Source organism: Lepus europaeus, chromosome 1 (genome assembly GCF_033115175.1).
Source record: "Lepus europaeus isolate LE1 chromosome 1, mLepTim1.pri, whole genome shotgun sequence".
Taxonomy (NCBI): Eukaryota; Metazoa; Chordata; class Mammalia; order Lagomorpha; family Leporidae; genus Lepus; species Lepus europaeus.
In genome coordinates, this window is record NC_084827.1 from 139,411,256 (window position 1) to 139,431,653 (window position 20,398).

At 39.0% G+C, this 20,398-nt stretch overlaps 1 protein-coding gene across 1 annotated transcript in view; it reads right to left on the minus strand.

Annotated features, from left to right (window-relative positions):
- The window catches only part of DNAH7 (dynein axonemal heavy chain 7), a 385,917-nt gene that overhangs the window by 130,816 nt on the left and 234,703 nt on the right, over nt 1–20,398 (minus strand). Inside the window, exons 45-47 of the mRNA XM_062189419.1 lie at nt 19,628–19,808; nt 17,171–17,356; nt 6,764–6,927 (exon numbers count right to left, since the gene is read on the minus strand). Coding sequence (XP_062045403.1) covers nt 6,764–6,927; nt 17,171–17,356; nt 19,628–19,808 — 531 coding nt within the window. The remainder of the gene's footprint in view (nt 1–6,763; nt 6,928–17,170; nt 17,357–19,627; nt 19,809–20,398) is intronic.

Here is a 20,398-nt window from a genome sequence, read left to right on the forward strand (position 1 = left end):
TTCTCTTGATGTCTGTTAAATTCTAATTGTTCAAAAACAGCTGAATTTTTATTAAGAGCTATGGGTTATTTAAATATGTGCTTTTTTCAAAAATTTGAATATCTGCTGCTCATAAAACTAAAGCGTTGTTGGTTCTGTGTTTAGCTGTCCTCCTATAGGTTCCTATGGACTTTTTCCAGCCACTTTTATTGTATTCAGTACTTTGGGATGGCTCTGTAAACAGATGAAGCCAATAATGTATTAACAGTACCAACTGAGAGAAAGTATGGTTAACTGAGGTTACTAAAAAGAAAAAGCAATTCAAATCAATTGGCAATTTACAAAAAGAGTTAAAGATTTTAAAAGCTATTATTAAAATTGATATATTGGTCTATTATGCTATATTATATGTGTGTACATATTGTATGTCCACATGGGGAAATTTTATTAAGAGTTTTATTTTAAATGGCTTATAGATAAGATTGTCCATAAATTTAAGCTGCTAAAATCAATCAAAGATACATTTTAATTTGTGGGACCTGAATCTGTGTATCATATGTTTTAGACTTGTTGGTAGAAAGAAACTAAAAACATTTTAGATGGTTGTGCTTAAGTTTACTGGCTAAACAAACTACACCATGTTAGATATTTAAGAGGTGTTTTCAAATACATGATTCTTAAAATTTATAGAAGGCATTGGACCTTCTGGTAAATGTTTTCTTAAGTTGTTATCTAATGGTTGAAACTGTTTGCTAAGTATTCATGTGATATTGCTATTGTCAGCAAGCGATCTAGGACTTGCTCCCTCATTTCTCTATTCTAAGCCCAACTTGTTCTTTCATTTCTCTATTCTCTTCAAGGTAGGAAACTAATTCTATTATGAAGGAATCTGTAGGATGCACAATTTAATCTTTAGACCTTATACCTGCCCTGTAGTAATCTTGAAATCAAGTATTGTGAAGCCTCTGGCTTTTTTTTTTTTGTTGTTGTATAAAATTGCTTTAGCTATTCGGGGTCTCCTGTGTTTCCATATGAATTTTAGCATCATTTTTTCTAGATCTGAGAAGAATGTCATTGGTATTTTGATTGGGATCACATTGAATCTATAACTGCTTTTGGTAGTATGGACATTTTGATGATGTTGATTCTTCCAGTCCATGAACATGGAAGATTTTTCCATTTTTAATGTCTTTTTCGATTTCTTTCTTTAGTGTTTTATAATTTGCATAGTAGAGATCTTTGACATCCTTGGTTAAATTTATTCAAAGGTATTTAATACTTTTTGGAGCTATTGTGAATGGTACTGATCTTAAAAGTTCTTTCTTAGCCATCTTACTATTTGTATATACAAAGACTATGGATTCTTCCATGTTAATTTTACATCCTGACACCTTATCGAACTCTTTAATGAGTTCCAGTATTCTGTTAGTGGAGTCTTTTGGATCCCCTATATATAGAATCAGGTCATCTGCAAACAGGGATAGTTTGACTTCCTTCTTCCAAATTTGTATCCCTTTGATTTCTTTTCCTTGCCTAATGGCATTGGCTAGAACTTCCAGGACTCTAGTAAATAGCAGTGGTGAGAGTGGGCATCCTTGTTTGGTTCCAGATCTTAGGGGAAACCTTCCAGCCTTTCCCCATTCAATAGGATGCTGGCTGTTGCACTGTCATAAATTACCGTGATTGTGTTGAGGGATGTTCCTTCTATACACAATTTGCTTAACATTCTCATCATGAAAGGATGTTGTACTTTATCAAATACTTTCTCTGCATCTATTGAGATAACCATATGGTTTTTGTTTTTCAGTTTGTTAATGTGATGTATTACATTTATTGATTTGCAAATGTTGAACCATCCCTGCATATCAAGGACAAATCCCACTTTGGGTGAATGATCTTTCTGATGTGTTGTTGGATTTGATTAGCTAATATTTTGTTTAGGATTTTTGTATTTATGTTCATCAGGGAAATCAGCCTATAGTTCTCTTTTTCTGTTGTATATTTTTCTGGCTTAGGAATAACATTCAGGCTTCATAGAAATAATTTTGGAGGATTCCCTCCCTTTCAATTGTTTTGAATATCTTTAGAAAAATTGGAATTATTTCTTCTTTAAATGTCTGGTAGATTTCAACGGGGAAGCTGTCCTGGGCTTTTTTGTTGTTGTTGTTGGGAGGGTCTTTCTTTATAATTAAATTTATGTGTTGATTATGGTGCTGTTTAGGTTTTCCATACCTTCATGACTCAATTCTGGTAGATTGTATGTGTCTAGGAAACTATCAATGTCTTCTTGGTCTCTCAATTTGTTGGCATACAGCTCTTTGTAGTAATTCCTGATGATTCCTTTTTTATTTCTGTGGTATCTGTTGCTACATTTCCTTTTTCATCTCTGATTTTATTGATTTGGCTCTCCCCCACCTCTCTTTTTTTAGTAGTTGGGCCAATGGTATACCAGTTTTGTCTATTTTTTTTTTAACAAACCAGCTCTTCATTTCATTGATCTTTTTTATTGCTTTTTTGGTTTAAATTTTGTTTATTTCTTCTCTAATTTTAATTATTTCTTTTCTCCTACTAATTTTGGATTTGGTTGTTGTTGTTTTTCTTGGTCCTTGAAATGCTGATAGCTTATTTATTTGGTGCCTTTCCAAGTTCTTGATGTAGGCACCAGTTGCTATAAACTTCCCTCTTGACACTGCATTTGCTGTATCTCATAAGTTTTGATATGTTGTATTGTCTCCATTCATTTCCAGAAATTTTTTGCTTTCTTCTATCAACCACTGTTCATTCAGAAGCATGTTGTTAAGACTGCACAGAGACACAGCAAAACCCTGCACCCTCCAATGCAGCCACAGTGTTTCACAGTTCCAGCACACAAGGCTCCCACAGCCACAGGATGCCATGGATCCAGTGCACCCTGCCAGTTTGTCCTATCCTCAGAGAGGTGGAGATGTTCCCAGAGCCAGCTGCCTGTGGGTACTCCAAGCAAACAGCCAGAGTCCCAGAGCCTATGATGTACTGGGATTCTGGGGGCACCTCACAGTCCTACATGGGTGCCTAGTCCCCTGTCAATCATCCCAGCTGGATTCAGGCACCTCCTCTTGGCTGGCTGCTGGGTGCGTGGACACAAGCTGGTGCAGTTGTTACCTGTGTCCAAAATGGCACCTGCCCTCTCTCAGCCAGTTGTAGGGTGCTATTGTCAGGGGGTGGGGCACAGAGAGAGAGAGAAGTGTGCCACTTTTTTTCTTCTAGGTTGGCAGGTAGACTGTTCCTCATAGGACTCCAGGTCAGGCTCATGCCAGACTCTCCCAGCAACTTAGGCTGCTGCAGTCTGGTTTTACCTCACTCTCCAAGGCTGGCACTGGTGCTCTTGGCTGCTGGGGTCCTGTGTTGTATAGATGCTGCACATCCATATCCTCAACGTAGAGTCACAGCATCCCTCTTCCTTCTGTGTAGTTTCCACTGCAGTTTTCTTCCCAACTCCTCCCTGAGATTACATTTTTTTAAAACTATCTCCCCATAGCTTAGAGTAGCAAGCTCCCTCCCTAATTCCACCATCTTAGAATTCGGGGATTTCTGGCACCTCTACTTCTAATTCAGTTCCTGCTAACGTAATCCTGGGAGGCAGCAGACAATGGCTCAAGTTCTTGGGCCCAGGCCACCCACATGGGAGACCCAGATGTTTCTCTCTTCTCTCTCTGTTGTTCTGCTTTTCATGTAGATGAAAGAAATAAACATTTTTTAAAAGACAGATAAATATAAAAGGGACAGACTACAGAATTCAAAAACAGTCCCACATTTATATGGACAACTGATATTCAGAATGATGCAGAGGCAATTTGAAAAAGGATAATATCTTCAACAAACTATACTGGAAAATTGGATATAGACATATTCATTCTCTCACTCTCTCTCCTTTTCTTCCACCCTGCTTCTTCCTCTCCCCTCTCTCTCCCTCTCTTTCTCTGTACAGAAACAAAATAGATGTTGTTCTATATCCACTTAACAATGTATCAAGTTAATTTTCCCCATGCAATACTCTCAATATAACATTCTTTTTGACTCAAAGATATTAAAATGTTTGTGACTTCAGTTTATAATTTTTTTTAAAATGAAGGCTTCCATAGAATAATGTCTTAGGTGAATAAAATTTCAAAGGAGCTAATACTTTAGGAAAGCTGGAAAAGGTAATACTAGCTTTTGGAAAAATATTTATGAACAATTATGTGGCAAGCTATGTGTAACAAACACTAGTTTAAATAACTTCATTCCCAAGAAATGTAAATCCTGAATTCAAAATGAACAAGCACTCTATTTATTCACTTCCTTCTTCTATACCATTATTTTGTATTATTTTTGACAAGAAATTGTTTCTCACTACACAGTTTTCTCTCTTACTTCCTTCAAACATACTTGAATCCACAGGCACATTAAAACCAGTAGTTCTCAAATCAAAATTGAACTTTTATAGCACCCACTCAATTTCCAAGTTTTTACAGTGTTTTTCTTTTGTTACTATTTAGAGATGACTGTTATTTGGTACTCTTTGGGTTTTTTGAAAAAAAAAAAAAAAACAGACTTCTAACTGATAATTCATGTTCACAGAAGTCTGCACAGAAAGACACAGAATTTGAATATATAATAGTGATGCATTTCAGAGTTTTGCTATTTTCCTACTTATAAACTCTAATTGCACACATCTATAAAAAATAAGGACTCGTGATATTGAAACTAACCTAAAATGTCTCTCTCCTATAAAATGAAAACTTCCTTTTTTTAAAAAAAATCAGTTATATTTAATATACATGTGACCTTCTTACTAGACAGTTGAACAATCCCAATCCTTTAAGTTGTAAAATGGTAACATACAACCCTATTGCATTTAATGTTATTACTAACTTGAAAAATTCTTATTAGCCAAGAACATAGGTGTCAACAAACCCCAGAAGTAAATTGTACTCTTACTTGTTCAAATTTTATCAGTGCTTACAGGTTTCCTAAATAATCAATCCCTCACTTAGCTAAGACAAGAACTTAGAACAGGATTAGGTCCTTGGTAAGTGTTCATTATTAGGTGTCATTAAACAAGGATCTTTGTGAAGTAGAAGAAGGCATCATGAAAGTACACATGAAATGTACCTGATACTTCAAAGTGTTACCTTAAACTTATTTACTGAAAGCTCTCTGTATAAGATTGACAAGATAAGATTTTAAAAAGGAACAGCAAAGATTTAGGGGTTATATAATTTTTTTTTTTTTGACAGAGTTAGACAATGAGAGAAAGAGACAGAGAGAAAAGTCTTTCTTCTGTTGGTTCATCCCCCAAATGGCTGCTACGGCCAGAGCTACGCCGATCCAAAGCCAGGAGCCAGGTGCTTCTTTCTGGTGTCCCACGTGGGTGCAGGTGCCCAAGCACTTGGACCATCCTCCACTGCCTTCCTGGGCCACAGCAGAGAGCTGGACTGGAAGAGGAGCAACTGGGACTAGAACCTGGCACCCATATTGGATGCTGGCACCACAGGCAGAGGATTAGCCAAGTGAGCCATGGGGCTGGCCCCCGGGTTATATAATTTTCTACCTTCATCACTTCCAAGATGTGCATGTGTTATTGTGAATAATAATCACTGAAAGCTTTGGAATCTTCTTTTAAAGATTTATTTTATTTTATTTTATTTTATTTTATTTGAGAGGCACAGTTACAGAGAAAGAGAAGGTGAAGAGGGAGAGGGAGAGGGAGGGAGGGAAGGAATAAAAAAGGGAGAGAGAGAGAGAGAGAGAGAGAGAGAGAGAGAGAGAGAGAAATGTCTACCATCTACTGGTTCACTCCCCAAATGGCCGCGATGGCAGGGACTGGGCCTGGTGGAAGCAAGAAGCTTGGGCCATCTTTCACTGCTTTCCCAGGTATATTACCAGGGAGCTGGATAGGAAGTGGAGCAGCTGGGATCTGAACTGGTGCCCATATGGGATGCCAGCTCTGTAGACAGCAGCTTTACCTGCTATGCTACAATGCTGGCCCCAAGTTTAGAATCTTAAAAATAAAAATGTTCATTTGAGTTCTATTTTTGTTGAAATTGTAGACTCAAAAGAAAAGTCATATTTATTTCCTAGAGAATTACATGCAGTCTGGCTTTGGTGGATATAACGGTTACAGATACCCTGCTAAGTGGAATAAAAGTATAAACTGTAAATCAAAACAAGTCCTAACTACTACTCTCAGGATAACCAGCTACATTTACAAGTGTTTGAGAAGTGTCAAAGCTCTTCTGAGAGGAATACAACAGCAATAACAATAACACGAGCAGAAAAGGCTAAAGTTGATTAATCTAGCTGGACAAAAGTGGAAGTGGAAGTAAAAGTGAGACTTCCAGAATCTCAGAAATTTCCCAGATATGCCAATTTAAGGTATATTTTACTATTTAAAATCAACATAAATTGTCTTCATGATACATGGTAAGTAACTCAACAGTGAGCTAGTTTCCATCCTGTGCTTAATAGGCACCAAAAAATCTGATATTTCAGCAGCAAGCTAACCCACACACTTGTCACTTAATCTACATTCTCCAGTGTAGATTTATTCAAATTGTTGATTATCGTCTCTAAAACTCAACAATTCCAATGTTAACAGGAAAAGGAAAAGATTATTCATTTAATTTAGTTAATTATTAAGTAAATTTTTCCAATCCTGTAAAAGTTTACTACCTCAAATTGTTCAAAAATGAGCCAATAGATCTGATAAATAACATTAAAATAACTTAATAAAGATCATTTGTGAGAAGAATATTTTCCTTACATTATGATGATCCCATTATCAATGGAAAATGAGTCAGAAGGTAATCCAGCAATATTCCAAGCTCGAATTGTCACAGCTTCTCCTAGGGTACTCATAAGAGAATAATCATCTGAGCAGGGGATATCTCTTTCTTTGCACAAATCTGTCCACTCCTTGGTTTGATTCTTTAAAACACAAAGATATAGAAAAGAGGCTGATACCAAATAAATACTATGTAAACTCCTTGATTATACTTTACATTGATTCCAACATGTTGAAACTCTATTGCAAAAAAGGTTTGTGTTTATCAAATTTTTCAAATAAAATTATAGTTTTGAGGCTCAGCTATGAAGTCAAATGAAAATTATATCAATGCTAACATAAAGTATGAGGTGATGACTTAATATAAGTCAGAATTTTATATGTGGAAAAATAATTAGCAATTATTGTTTTATGGCTTTGTTGTACAAAGTAGTCAGACTACCACATTATCTACATTTCTATTTAAATTACAAACATCCAGCAAAACACAATACAATATTATGGTATCAAAGTGAATACATTTTGAAACAGTAGGGGACAGAGAAAACATTTATTTCCTGCTCCCATATTCCCTGTGGGAGGCACCATGTTAGGGCTATTAGATGCCAACCAGGATTAGGGTACATACTGGAGTGTTGGCTACCCCTCCTGGAGCACAACCTATTAGGGTGCTTATGAATCAGGAAGGTACTACAATAGCCAAGGTTCACCCTCAGAAAGTCAGAAGTCAATATTCAAGTTGAGATTACAGATCATAAGCTTCAGAAATAACGAAAGACATGACTGGAGAGAGAAAAGGTTACAATAATAGCCAAGGGAAAGGTGGCAAGAAGCAAAAGGAGAAGGTGGATAAACCTTACATTGATTCCTGCCTTTGGGTTGATGACTGCACTGTTTGTGAATGTAGGTGGTGCTGGCTAAGAGAGCATGATGGACACAACCACCTCTCTCAAGTTCTTGCTGAATTAGCTAGATCAACATTCCTTTAGTTTTGCACATGAAAGGGCCTGATAATTTTGGAAAGACTTCATTTTCATGACCTTGATAAGCCAATTAATATTATGTTGAATGCCCCACAGTTGGTTCTGTATGACATTCCCTCATGATTCAATTTATGTGCTTTTGACAGGAATATCATAGAAATGGTATTGAGCTCTCCTCATTGCATCCCATAAGATGGTACACAATTTCAAAATGGTTCATTTACTGATTACACTAATTTCTATCACTTGAGTAAAGTGTTTCCTGCCAGGCTTCTGTCTCATAACATGATCTTATGTGTGATTTTGGTTTTTTGGATGGATGAAAGGCAGAACTCTGTTACTTGTGGCTTCAGACAAAAGAAGGCTGCCACCTAGGGCTACATGGGGTGTTGAGCCAGAGACAGACTAACAGCAAAGTTCACCTATAAGAGGTCGCTTGAGGCCGGCACCGCGGCTCACTTGGTTAATCCTCCCCCTGCAGCGCAGGCACCCCAGATTCTAGTCTCGGTCGGGGTGCCGGATTCTGTCCCAGTTGCTCCTCTTCCAGTCTAGCTCTCTGCTGTGGCCTGGGAAGGCAGCGGAGGATGGCCCAAGTGCTTGGGCCCTGCACCCGCATGGGAGACCAGGAGGAAGTACCTGGCTCCTGGCTTTTGATCAGCGCAGCACGCTGGCCGTAGCGCCCATTTGGGGGGTGAAACAACAGAAGGAAAACCTTTGTCTCTCTCTCTCTCTCTCTCTCTGTCTAACTCTGCCTGTCAAAAAAAAAAAAAAAGAGGTCATTTAATTATGGTAGGCAGATTGGGTTTACCTACGTGTGATGGGCTTTCTGGGGATTGGGTATTTTTAATGATCTTGTGGGTATAAAAGCAATAAACAGCTGTGGAATGCTATTACGTTGACAGGTCTAGTATGTTGGATTAGCAATTTAAATGCCACTTCAATTCTCCCAGGATAACCATACTCATAGTATTTCAACTGAAATACCCAAGCCAATCCTCAAAACAAAATGTTTTATATCTATATGGCTGGAGTCCCAGAGAAAAACTGAAACTAACATGGGGACTTCAAACAAGCATCTCAAAACACAAACCAAGGGCTTTGGCTGATAAGCAGGTGGTAAGATAGACAATAGAAATACTATGAGTATAATTATCCTGGGAGTATTGGAGTGTTCTATTTTTTATTTATGAAAAGCACTGGAGACACTTCAAAGAAGCATGATTGACAACTACTCAGATGCAAGCTTGTAGGGGAGTGGGGAATCTAACTGTCTGTGAGAACCCTTGGTATGCAGAGATTCGGGATGCTTTGATGTAAGACAAGGACCAAAGGTTGAAAGACCTCCACCTGAGTCTGGGTTCTCCAGAAACAGACTGTGAGATGAAGATTTATGTGAGGGGATTTATCGAGGAAGAAATATCAAGGAAAGCAGGATAAGGAAGGAGTGGAATCAACATAGGGTGAGGAATAAGCCTCAGTTCTTCAGGGGATACCTCCAGTGTAATCCTACAAGGAATCCTGGGAATGTCAGATATTCCCCAAGTTGTCCCAGTGTGAGTGAAGGGAAGCAGACTATCATGCTTCTGCCTCTGTCAATCATTCATTAAATGAAGCCTAGAAGGAAGTGAATTCCCAGGTACTTTCAGCTCTCCAAACACTGGGTAAAGTGGGTTCTGAGAACTCCATGGAGCACAGGTGCTGGGTATTAGATGTGAAGGCACACAGAAGTCAAGGGGGGTCTGGGCAGAGTACTTAAGTTGCCACTACAACCTCAGAATTGAATGAGAAACTTTTGATGGAGTATAAATTGCCAGCAGTCTTGGCCTGAGAAAAAAAGGTAAAAGAGTAAAGATCATGCAGTAGGACTCAGTGAATGAATTCACAAAAAGAAACCATGACTTCAGAGAATCATTAATCATTCTTCAAAGAATCATTTAATCATTAATCATTAAAATCGTAGGTTGATCCAATGAAGCAAGGAAAGCATAATTAAAGATTTCACAAAGATGAGACTAGACAGGATGAACATATCAATGATTAAGACAGAGATCAAAAGTTCACAGAAGTTCGGGGTTTTGGTTCTATCTGGTGTCTAGCTCAAGGGTAACTCTGTTACTGTCATAAATTTCTAGTTTCTGTTCTGGAGCTCATGTTTCCTTTGCATGGTAGCATGACTGAGAGTCCACAATTCTGACATAGGCAGTATGATGGAAGAGTAAACAAGATGCAGTTCCTTGGACTGAGTCTGTTGGAGAGGGTTGGCTTACAAGGACTGGTAGAAGTGCTAGAATGCTAAACTGGGGGCCAGTGCAGACACCCAGTGGTCAGAGAAGGGTAAGAATGCCTCTGTTCCTTCTATTGTTTCAAGTCAATGTAGGAGGTAACGAAGAGTGCTAAATTAGGTTTCAGGAAACCATAGGTATCATTCCTACTCGACTATTAACCAGCTTTGCAGCTTGAACAAGTCCCTTAAACTGTCAAGTAAACTCATCGCTAAATGAATAGTGTTACATCAAATGTTAACTATTTGGGGGTTTGTATCTCTCAGAGCCTCCATCCATGCCATTCTGGCTGGAGGTCTCCGACTCTTATAAAGCATGCTTTTAAAACACTCTGCTTGTCCACTTGCAAATTATTCTTTCATGTGAGACAAAGAACCAAGGTAATAATATTTTCTCCACTGCTGTTTCACCTGTAGCATTTTGGTGCCATTATATGGATCCCACTCGAGTTCAACTCCAGCCAGCATCAGATCATCCTGCCGGACTCATGAGCATGAGGACAGCTTTCACTTTTTTTCAGGGAATTTCACTCTATCCATAGCAATTCTCACTTTCTCAAAAACACCAGCTCTCTGTCAGCCAGTTAAAAGAGATTAGTGTGGCTGCCAGTCTTAAGACTCAGGGGCAAGGCTTGCTGATTGAGGCCAGAGCAATCCCCAGGAGCTGAGACCCTATTCTAACCTCTCTCTTCTCTGGTGTGGATCGGTCCTTCATGAAAGAACTGGGAAAAGGGCTTGAGATGAATGAAGGACTTTAGCCGGGGCACTCCCTGGTGTGTTCTGAAAATCTCTTGGCTGGAACCCAGTCTCTGACGAGCCTATGTGGGCACTGGGCTGTGGAACACTTCTCCTCCCTTCTGTGTGGACTGTCCCTTCGTGTGGGACTGGAAGAAGACCTTGAAACAAGGTCTTGATGGATCCTGGCTGGGGCAACACTCCAGTGCTTCCAAAAAGTCTCATGCCCAGGCAGCAGAACCTGATACCTGGAATGGTCATGTGCCAGGAAACACAGTTTCCTGCACGGAGAAAGCCCCCTGCTGTTTTGAAGTTCTCACAAGCTATAAAGTCAGGAGCTCCGCTCTTCATACTTCTTGTCTCAGCTCTGGGAATGTTGGTTTGGTACAAATCAGCTTCCTTTCACAGGGATTGGCCCAATATGTGGGACTGGAAGATGGGCCAGGGCCACTCTGGCATTTTTCAAGGATTCCCTGACCAGTAAACAGACCCCAATAGCATGTTACAGTGTCAGCCAAAAACTGCATTTTGTTCTTCCTTCCTCGGAGATTAATTTGTCAGAGAGACTGGCGCAGCTTGGAGGGAGGCTATGGGCTCTAGGCTCCATGCCTGAATGAACTTTTCCATTACCCCACGTTCCAACAGGATCATGTCTCTCTCTGCTCCTCCAAATGCTTTCCATAACTCACCAGGTCTCCTCAATTCCTATAAACTTGAATTGTCATTAGCAGAAGTTTCCTAGACATTTCACTTGCTAGCTCCGAGTTAAAGTTTAATTATCCCTTTTGCAGACAGGCAGTTTTTGGATCTAGACTCCCATTAAGTCCCCATGTGGCCTGAACTTGTGTAAAGTCTCTGCATATCTGTGGTATCCCCTATCTTCTTTCTCAAGTCTCCTCTTTTGGGCCACTTCTGTCTGGTCCTTTCTATGTAGTATATACCTCAGAGAAGGTTTACTTGGAAGAATTTTATTCCTCCATTATGCTTTTTTGTGATTTTACCAACCTACATGGTAACCAGGACTGGCACTCTCACCAAACTCTAGCTCAAAACAGCATTGTTTGCTAATGCTCTTACCATGAAGGCTCATTGTCAAAATAAGGCCCATTAGAAAGACTCAAGTTTAAGAGGCATAGAACAACTATTATGTATAAGAACCAAGCATTAGTATATATTTGACCAGGCAGAGGCCCATTCTAGCACACCATCATTAAGGTAATTGATCACTCCCTACATGTGCTAGTCTGACAAATATATACTCTAGGCCACAGGAGTGGAAGGTTGAGCAAGTGTGGGTAATATGTGCTAATCACACCCTCACCTTCCTCCCTTCCCTGTGGACTTCAGTGCTCATCTGGATGCCACAGGCAGTGAGAGAGTTTTGAGAGACATCTCAAACCCAGGAGAGATAAGACCTGAAGCGTGCTTCCATTTTTATCCTCTCATTCCAGCCAGGGGGCAAACCATCTACTTTGAGATTTCTTTGACTCCTGTGCTTAAAGAAAAAATGTCTCAACTTTTTCTGTACCACCATCTGGTCTGCTTACAAGCTTGAGGATAGAGAAGTTAGCCTAAGTGAGTTGTGAAAAGTGCCAACCCTTCTACTCTGACTCCTCAGCTCAGAACTCTGCCTCCTAAACTGCCTCTTGCCTCTGTTTCCCTGCATATGCTCCCATATGCATTAACTTCTTTTCCGGAGCGTCACAGGGTCCTTGGGTCTATTTAGTGAGCCATCAGGGTTCCTCTGTTATCACATTTTATTATTGTTGAGGCCTTTACTCCCCCATGGAGGAGAGTTGTTATGAGGTGACCATTGCCCTCATTGTTGTACTTTTGCCCAGGGGTTTCTAGGCAAGAATATAAGCCCAACAAATTCAGATGTTATTGAATATAAATGGATTAAACCAGATGATGATGTCTTGGACTTGAGACACCTCCTGACCTGACTCCTCATCCCTGAGCCTGGTTTGACTGACAGCCCAAAGATATGACACTTCCAGTATTGGCTTTTGGTCTGGGACATAAGGTTATTGTATCTTTGCAGGGCCTCCAGTTTTCTCTCTACTCTGCCTCTTTGTAAGCTCTGATAGGAGCCTCCTTGTAGGCCACGGCCCTTTATTCTGCCTCCTATCAGATTCTCCTTAGGAATCTCTGGAGAGGTGCCCATCTGCTCTGATGGATGCCCTCTCCCATTAACCCTAACATAAAGGTGAACAATCTTCAGTGCACTTCTTGTCCCTGTACTTCAGCTCCTAGCCCACAATCACCCTTGGCACCCATATATGGAAGCTGACTACTGACTAGACATTGCTGGCCCAAGGTATTTGGGGGAGGGGGGGCAGGGTGGTAAAAGGAAAACTAGACTCAAATTCAATTAGAATCTAAAGAGATGTCTTTGGTAAATAGCAACCTCATACATGAGAATTTGGTTCAACTGTAACTGTACATTGGGTTTAAAAGAATTTCTCTCTTGAATCTAGGAAGATCATTGCCTTTAAAAACATTGCTTTGTAACTTGCTGAACTTGCTTTGCAACAGGTTTCTGATGAAATAGCAGTGGGAAATCAATGCTTGTTATAGCCCCCTACAGTGGATTTTGCAATCTCTGGTTTAATGTCACTGATTTATAGATAGAGTTTTTTAAAAAGGAGTGGAATTCCATATAAATGTAATTTTGACCTTAATTCAGATAGAGGTATGATATAATATCAGCATCTTCAGTCATCTTGGTGTAACTGCTAAATGTAAATTGGGTAAAGGCAAATGAGATAAAGGTGTCTAAATGTAAACTTTAGTACTCTTAGCATCTTATATTTTATGGAAAAACTATTTGTGTTTTTTTGCTAAAGTATGTTTTCATAAATTGTCCATAGGAAAATAATTCAACACCACTTGACAGTAGAATTAGAATCTGATCCTCTGTTAAAGTCATAAGTTTTGTTTTGTTTTTTCAAAATTCTCTTTAAAAATTGCAGCATCTCCTTTTAATAGTTTTTGATTGGTGACTCTGTCAGTTTTCTAGCCAGCTCCAGTAAGCTATTTTCTCTTCCCTAGTTCTGTTAAAATTGTTCCAAGTTATGGAATGACTGCATGTGCTAACTCTTATATTTAAGGTTTTATTTCTGATCCCTGAGATGACCAAAGAGACACAAATTTTGTAATCTGTTGAAGTAATCTATTGTGCTGCTTAATGTATCTGTTAAGTTGTGATTGTTAAAAAAAAAAAAAAACAAAACAGAAGTAGCAATGTAAAGAGTGGTGGCAGGCCAATTAATGGCTGCTTTACATAATGATCTTCCATCAAGGAGACCCAACAGGACAGTCCACTGCAAATGGCAACAGTTTTCAATATGGAGAGCCAGGGCTTCAGAGGGACATAGAAGTCAGCTTTTGGAGAGCCCTGGCAGCTCTGCCAGTCATTAGTTGGGTCACTGGGAATGAAACTGCTCTGTGGATTGAAGGGCTTCCAGGTCAGAGTCGCAGACCTTGTTGGCTCTAAGCTGAAAAGCTCTTCACTCCACCCAGCTTCCAAAGTAACCACTACTGTTGAGGGGATGGCCACATAGGGTCAGTAATATTGCAGGCAGAACTATAAATTTCCTTTTAGAGATGCCACCTAACTTCTATTCAGGCCAGCTCTCCTTCTAGGACAGCTAGGTAATGGAAGTCAACAGGTGTCTTCCCTAAGGAAGTTCACACCTCCCTTATGTTGTCTCTTCCAGTACCCCATGTGAAGAGATAGGTCTGGACCTCATATACACCTGGCCAGGCCTTAGCCCACATGATTATTATCAGGTCCCTCCTGTCAGTTTCTGTTTACCTCTCAATGGGAAAACTTCATGGTTTAGACAGCTCCTCTCTTAGGTCCTCTACTAATGACTCTGTCTTTTGTTTTAGACCCTGAGAGTTGAATCTGCTTATTAGATTCATTTTCTCCAGACTTAAACCAGCCATATTCTAGATGGCCATGCACATGAAACCTTGATGGAAACAATTTCTGCAAGCTGGCACAGTGTCCCCCTGGAGAAGCCACCTTCTGTGGAGAAGCCACCTCGTGCTGGAACCCTGTCTTGACTGCTGTTCCCAATGATGCCCCTTTTCAGCATGAAGCAGCCAGAGGTCATCACCCAGTTTCACTAACAGAAGTTAGGGTCTATTCTTCTGGGGCAGGAAATGTGAGGAGTCAGATGGATTAACAGGCAGTCAGGGTGGTCCCAGTGGAAATTTTGGGTCCAGAGTGCTTGCTTTCCTCCAAGGGTTGTATATAGCCAGATGAAAACTGCCTGCCCACTCCCTGAAAGCTTCCAATCTTATCAGGAGAATAGCAAGGGAGTGGAGATTCCTTCTGAGCTCCCAGCTTATTGTGAAGTAAATTAGGTATCCTACCCCCCCCCCTTTTTTTTTTCTTTTTTCTTTTTCTTTTTTTTTATGAGCAAGCCAGACAGGGTAAATGATTGCAAATCAGTTCTTTTGATGGATTTTGTCCCTGCCTTGAACTGAATGTCAATCTGATTGCCAAGTTTTTTTTCTCCAAAATTGCATTTAAAAGCTCCACTTCCAACAACCCCTTTGGGTTTTGCCTCTCTTGGAGATCCCCTCCATTCTGCTTTGGCTGGAGGTCTCTGACTCTTAACAAATCTTGCTTTTAAATATTAAAAAATGTTAACTATTTGTGCTGCAAGATATTAATGCCATAATCCTGGATAAATCATTCAAAGATAGAAATAAATAGGCCAATCTAAGAACATAAATGCCATGTACCAGTTCAAAGGCTAACAGAACTCAAAATACTAACCACAGAGAACCACTTTAAATCAGTTTTGTTAAAAAAAATAAATAAATCATAACAGTAGAATGAACCTTGCTTAGGAGAAAGTTCTGTAACTAAGTGAGGCTCTATTGAGACTAAGTGAAGTAAATGCTTCATAAAACCAAAAAGCCTACATAACGGTTAGCTAGGATGTAATTTGTTTGCTTAACATAGGTAAGTTATTGCCAAATATTTTACATTTCTCTCATCTCTTTATTTGTATTTTTTTTCCCTTTCAATCTCCCTGAATCTTTTTTCCAGCTTTGATAGGCCCATGTCCTATGTTGGATTCAAGTTCGTTTTTTTGTTGTTGTTGTTGTTAAGAATGATAGATTTAAAAAAATTTTTTTTATTTATTTGAGAGAGTTATACAGTGAGAGAGAGAGAGAAAAAGAGAGAGGTCTTCCTTCCGTTGGTTCACCCCCTCAAATGGCCACTACAGCCGGCGCACTGCGCCAATCAAAAGCCAGGAGCCAGGTACTTCCTCCTGGTCTCCCAAGCAGGTACAGGTGCCCAAGTACTTGGGCCATCCTCCACTGCCTTCCCAGGCCACAGCAGAGAGCTGGACTGGAAGAGGAGCAACCGGGACTAGAACCTGGTGCCCATATGGGATACCAGTGCCACAGGCGGAGGATTAACCAAATGAACCATGGTGCTGGCCCCAAGAAGAATGATAGATTCATTTGAGAGGCAGTTGCAGACAGCCAGAACTGGGCTGATCTAAAGCTGGAAGCTACAAGCTTCTTCAGAGTCTATGCGGGTGCAGGGGCCCAAGCACTTGGGCCATCCTCCACTGCTTTCCCAGGCCATTAGCAGAGGGCTGAATCAGAAGAGGAGCTGCAGGGACACAAACTGGTGCCCATATGGGATGCCATCACTGCAGGTGGATGCTTAACCTACTATGCCACAGCACTGGCCTGAAGTTCAATTTTTCTAAAGAAAGCTGACGAGTAGGTTGAGTCTCATGTGGGGAGGAATTTGAGAGAGAGAACAACAGGGAGCAGAATTAGGATTAATCCCTAGAGTTAGTAGTTGAGCCAGGGAGAAGACTGAGGCAGAATCAAAGGAGTGGGAACATAAAGAAGGGATTTCAGGTTTGTTTTTTAAAGAGAAGCCACTTGTCAACAGAATTTCAGACAGGCTCATCTTTTCCTCCCCCAACTGTCAGTCCCTAAGTTATTTTGAAATGATTTATTATTGAGACTCACAGGGAGTAGTTGATTAAGTACATTTATCACAAAGGCCTAGTACTTTTATACTTGTTTAGGAACTGAAATTTTAACATTAGAGTCTGTGAATTCATATTACATTATACTTACATTTATTTATAGTACATTTTAAAGTAGATTTTTTTCCTGCTCATAGATAGATTAGATCTTAGAAGAGTATTTTGCATAGCATGCTTTGGCTACCAACCTAATTTACAAATTAACTGAAATACACAACTAGAAATCATTTAAACATATTTTGTTCCTTGTATTTATGAAAAAAAAAAGCAAAGCAAAACACAAAACCTTGAGGTTAATGTTGGCTGTGATGGCAGTAGGGTCAGGAAGAGATCAAACAGCATTCCTCACCTGTCTATAGCTAGATGTAAAGGCTCCCAGGTAAGCGACAACTCCTGAGGAAATGAGGATATCACCTGTCAAGTTGATATACAGCTGTCCCAGCTCCAGAGCTGAATGGCTCCATCGAGTTTTTTCACCTCCAAGACCTCCAATCAACTGCTCAGCTCGTTCTAGTTTTTTGCTGCACAAGTCAACCTCAAAAATGAAAGCAGGATTTTATCAACATCCACAAAAGAATGAATTTAAAACTCTGCAAAATAATCCAGATGCACTTATTTTTAAATAGTCTATGAACATATTTCCCTCATTTAATTTATGGCTGATTTAACAATGCTCTTAGAGGTTAAATGTTTAAAAGTCAATGCTTATTTACAAACCACAATTTTCAAGTTGTTAAATTGTGTAAACCTACTTAGAACACTTGCAATTAAGCTTAATTTAGGAAGGACATCAATCAACAGCTGAGAGCACATTTTATACATTTGACTGTCAACCAAATTTGATTATATGTAATTAAATAATGTGATGAAAAGGGGGATAATTATGAATGTGGCAGATTTAAGAAAAACCCATTTCTTTTGAGGAGCCAGCAATATTCCAGCAGATACCTAAATTATTTTCACTTTAAAGTAACTTAGCCTCATCGTATTGGAAGAAGATAAGATTAAATATACATCAGTATTGGAAGAAGATAAGATTAAGTATATCTTGAAGTTCAAAATGCAATATTTATATAAAAAGAGAAGTTCAATAATAAAATCAATATTTTGGAATAAGATTTTTGTCTTGTACTTTTTCCTAAAGATATTAACATTTATTTTAAGAAAGTTTTTTTAGATTAAAAGATAGAAAATACTGTATCAGTTTATCTAAATATACCTTTGAAAAAGGAAAGAGTAAGTAATTGGTAATATTTTTGATACTTCCTGTATTTAAACACTTTTTCTTTTAATTTCCCTCATAAAGTATCTTCTATATTATAAGTTTCTTTTCTCATCCACACTTCAATCAACAAAGCTTACAATAAACTGACTCTAAGACCTGTATTAGAGTATGATAAAGTTGGCTTAAGAAATTACTAAATAAAATATTTAATACAAAACTTTTTCTTCATAAGGAGCTTTTTGGTACATATACATCCATATATATATGTATATCATTTATTATAATTTTCTAACATTTTATTATGGGAAAACATTTCAAATATAGAGTTGAAAATGGTTAGAGTAATATATTGGTTATACTATTTAAACTAAAACTGACCATTCCAATACCATGTTAGATAATGAATCACATTTCTAAAGGTAAGCACGATGTCCTATATTCACACAAATATAAATCCTATAGAGGGAGCCAAAGCTGATACCATGAGTGGGATTGACCATTGGCAAGTTGCTTAATCTTTTTGTGCTTTAATTTCCTCAAAATGGTACCAAAAAATGGTCTCCCTCTGTAGGATGTTCTGAGAATAAATGAGATGAAACATACTGTTCTTAGAGCAACACTGCCTTGTACATAATAAACACTCAGTAAATGTTGACTCTTATAAAATAACTTGATGTTTTTTTCTAGAACATAATCAGACTTCAGAAGTTAACTTTTACAAATGATATCACTATATAAATTAAGGAAACTTTTTAGTCTTAACATCTTCAGTGGACACTGAAGTGATAGTTCTGCATATTGAGTTCTAATCTCAGCTCTGCCATTAACTGTCACACAAACCTAAGTCACTTAAAACTTTAGTTCTCTATTTCCTTATTTATAAGAAGAGATAGGATTTAAATAATCTAGCTCAGTATTCTAGTAATGTAAGGCAGAGCCTGACAATTTTTAAAAGAAGATTTATTTATTTACATTTAAAGAATTCATAGAGAGAGGGAGAATCAGAGAGAGAGAGAGAGAGATCTTTCATGTGCTGGTTCATACTTCCAATGGCCACAACTGCCAAGGCTGGGCCAGGCTGAAGCCTGGAGCCAGGAGCTTCATCCAGATCTCTCACATGCGTGGCAAAGGCCCAAGCACTTGGACCATCTTCCACTGCTTTTCCCAGCTGGATCACAAATGGAGTAGCTGGGACATGAACTGGCATACACATGGGATGCGAATGTCACAGCCAGAGGCTTAACCTGCTATGCCACAATGCTGGCCCCAGCAATTTTTTTTTTTTTGAAAGGGTCAAAAAGAAAATATTTTCAGCATTGTGGATCAAGAGGCAAAACTGAGGATATATTGCATGTATGTACTTTTAGAAACATTTAAAATGTAATCATTAAAAATGTCAAAACCATTACGAGCTCATGGACCATACAAAAATAGGTAATGAGCAGATTTGGCCTATGGGCTATAGCCTGCCAATTTCTAACCATGAAGAATACAGGACTGGAATGTTATATGCTAGTATAAACATCACTCTTATTTACAATACTTGAGAACTTGCTCATGTTTGTCTGTATCAGAACCTACTTGATTTTCCAAGTCAGCCTTCTTCTGTTTATTTGATTCAAGTGTGTCTTGAAGCTTGTTCAGCTTATCTTGAACTTCGTGAAGGGCTCTCTGTTTCTTTCTAAGACCATCCATGGCAATTTTAAGCTCCCCTTCAGCTGAAGCAAGTTTTATCTTTTTGGGAGCTACTATTTTTGCCACTCTGCAAAAAGTAAGTTGGAAAATTAAATACCCATTTGATAGAACAATGTATTTTCTACTACTGAGTTTATTTTTAATATCCTTACTTTGACACAAAACACTTCTTTATGCAATTTTTACTTATTTCTGCACTACATATTTTTTCTTTCTTTCTTTTTTTTTTTTTGAAAGGCAGAGAGAGACAGACAGAAAGGTCTTCCTTTTTGCCATTGGTTCACCCTCCAATGGCCGCTGCGGCCAGCACATCGCGCCAATCCGAAGCCAGGAGCCAGGTGCTTCTCCTGGTCTCCCATGGGGTGCAGGGCCCAAGGACCTGGGCCATCCTCCACTGCCTCCCCGGGCCACAGCAGAGAGCTGGCCTGGAAGAGGGGCAACCGGGACAGAATCCAGCGCCCTAACTGGGACTAGAACCTGGTGTGCCGGCGCCGCAAGGCAGAGGATTAGCCTGTTAAGCCACGGCGCCAGCCACTACATATTTTTTCTAAGAATGAAACTTGATCTCAGACATAAGAAAATACTATTAAAACAGATGTCAATTATGCATAGTTTCTCAAATATATAATTTTTAATCCCAAATAAAATATTGCTGGT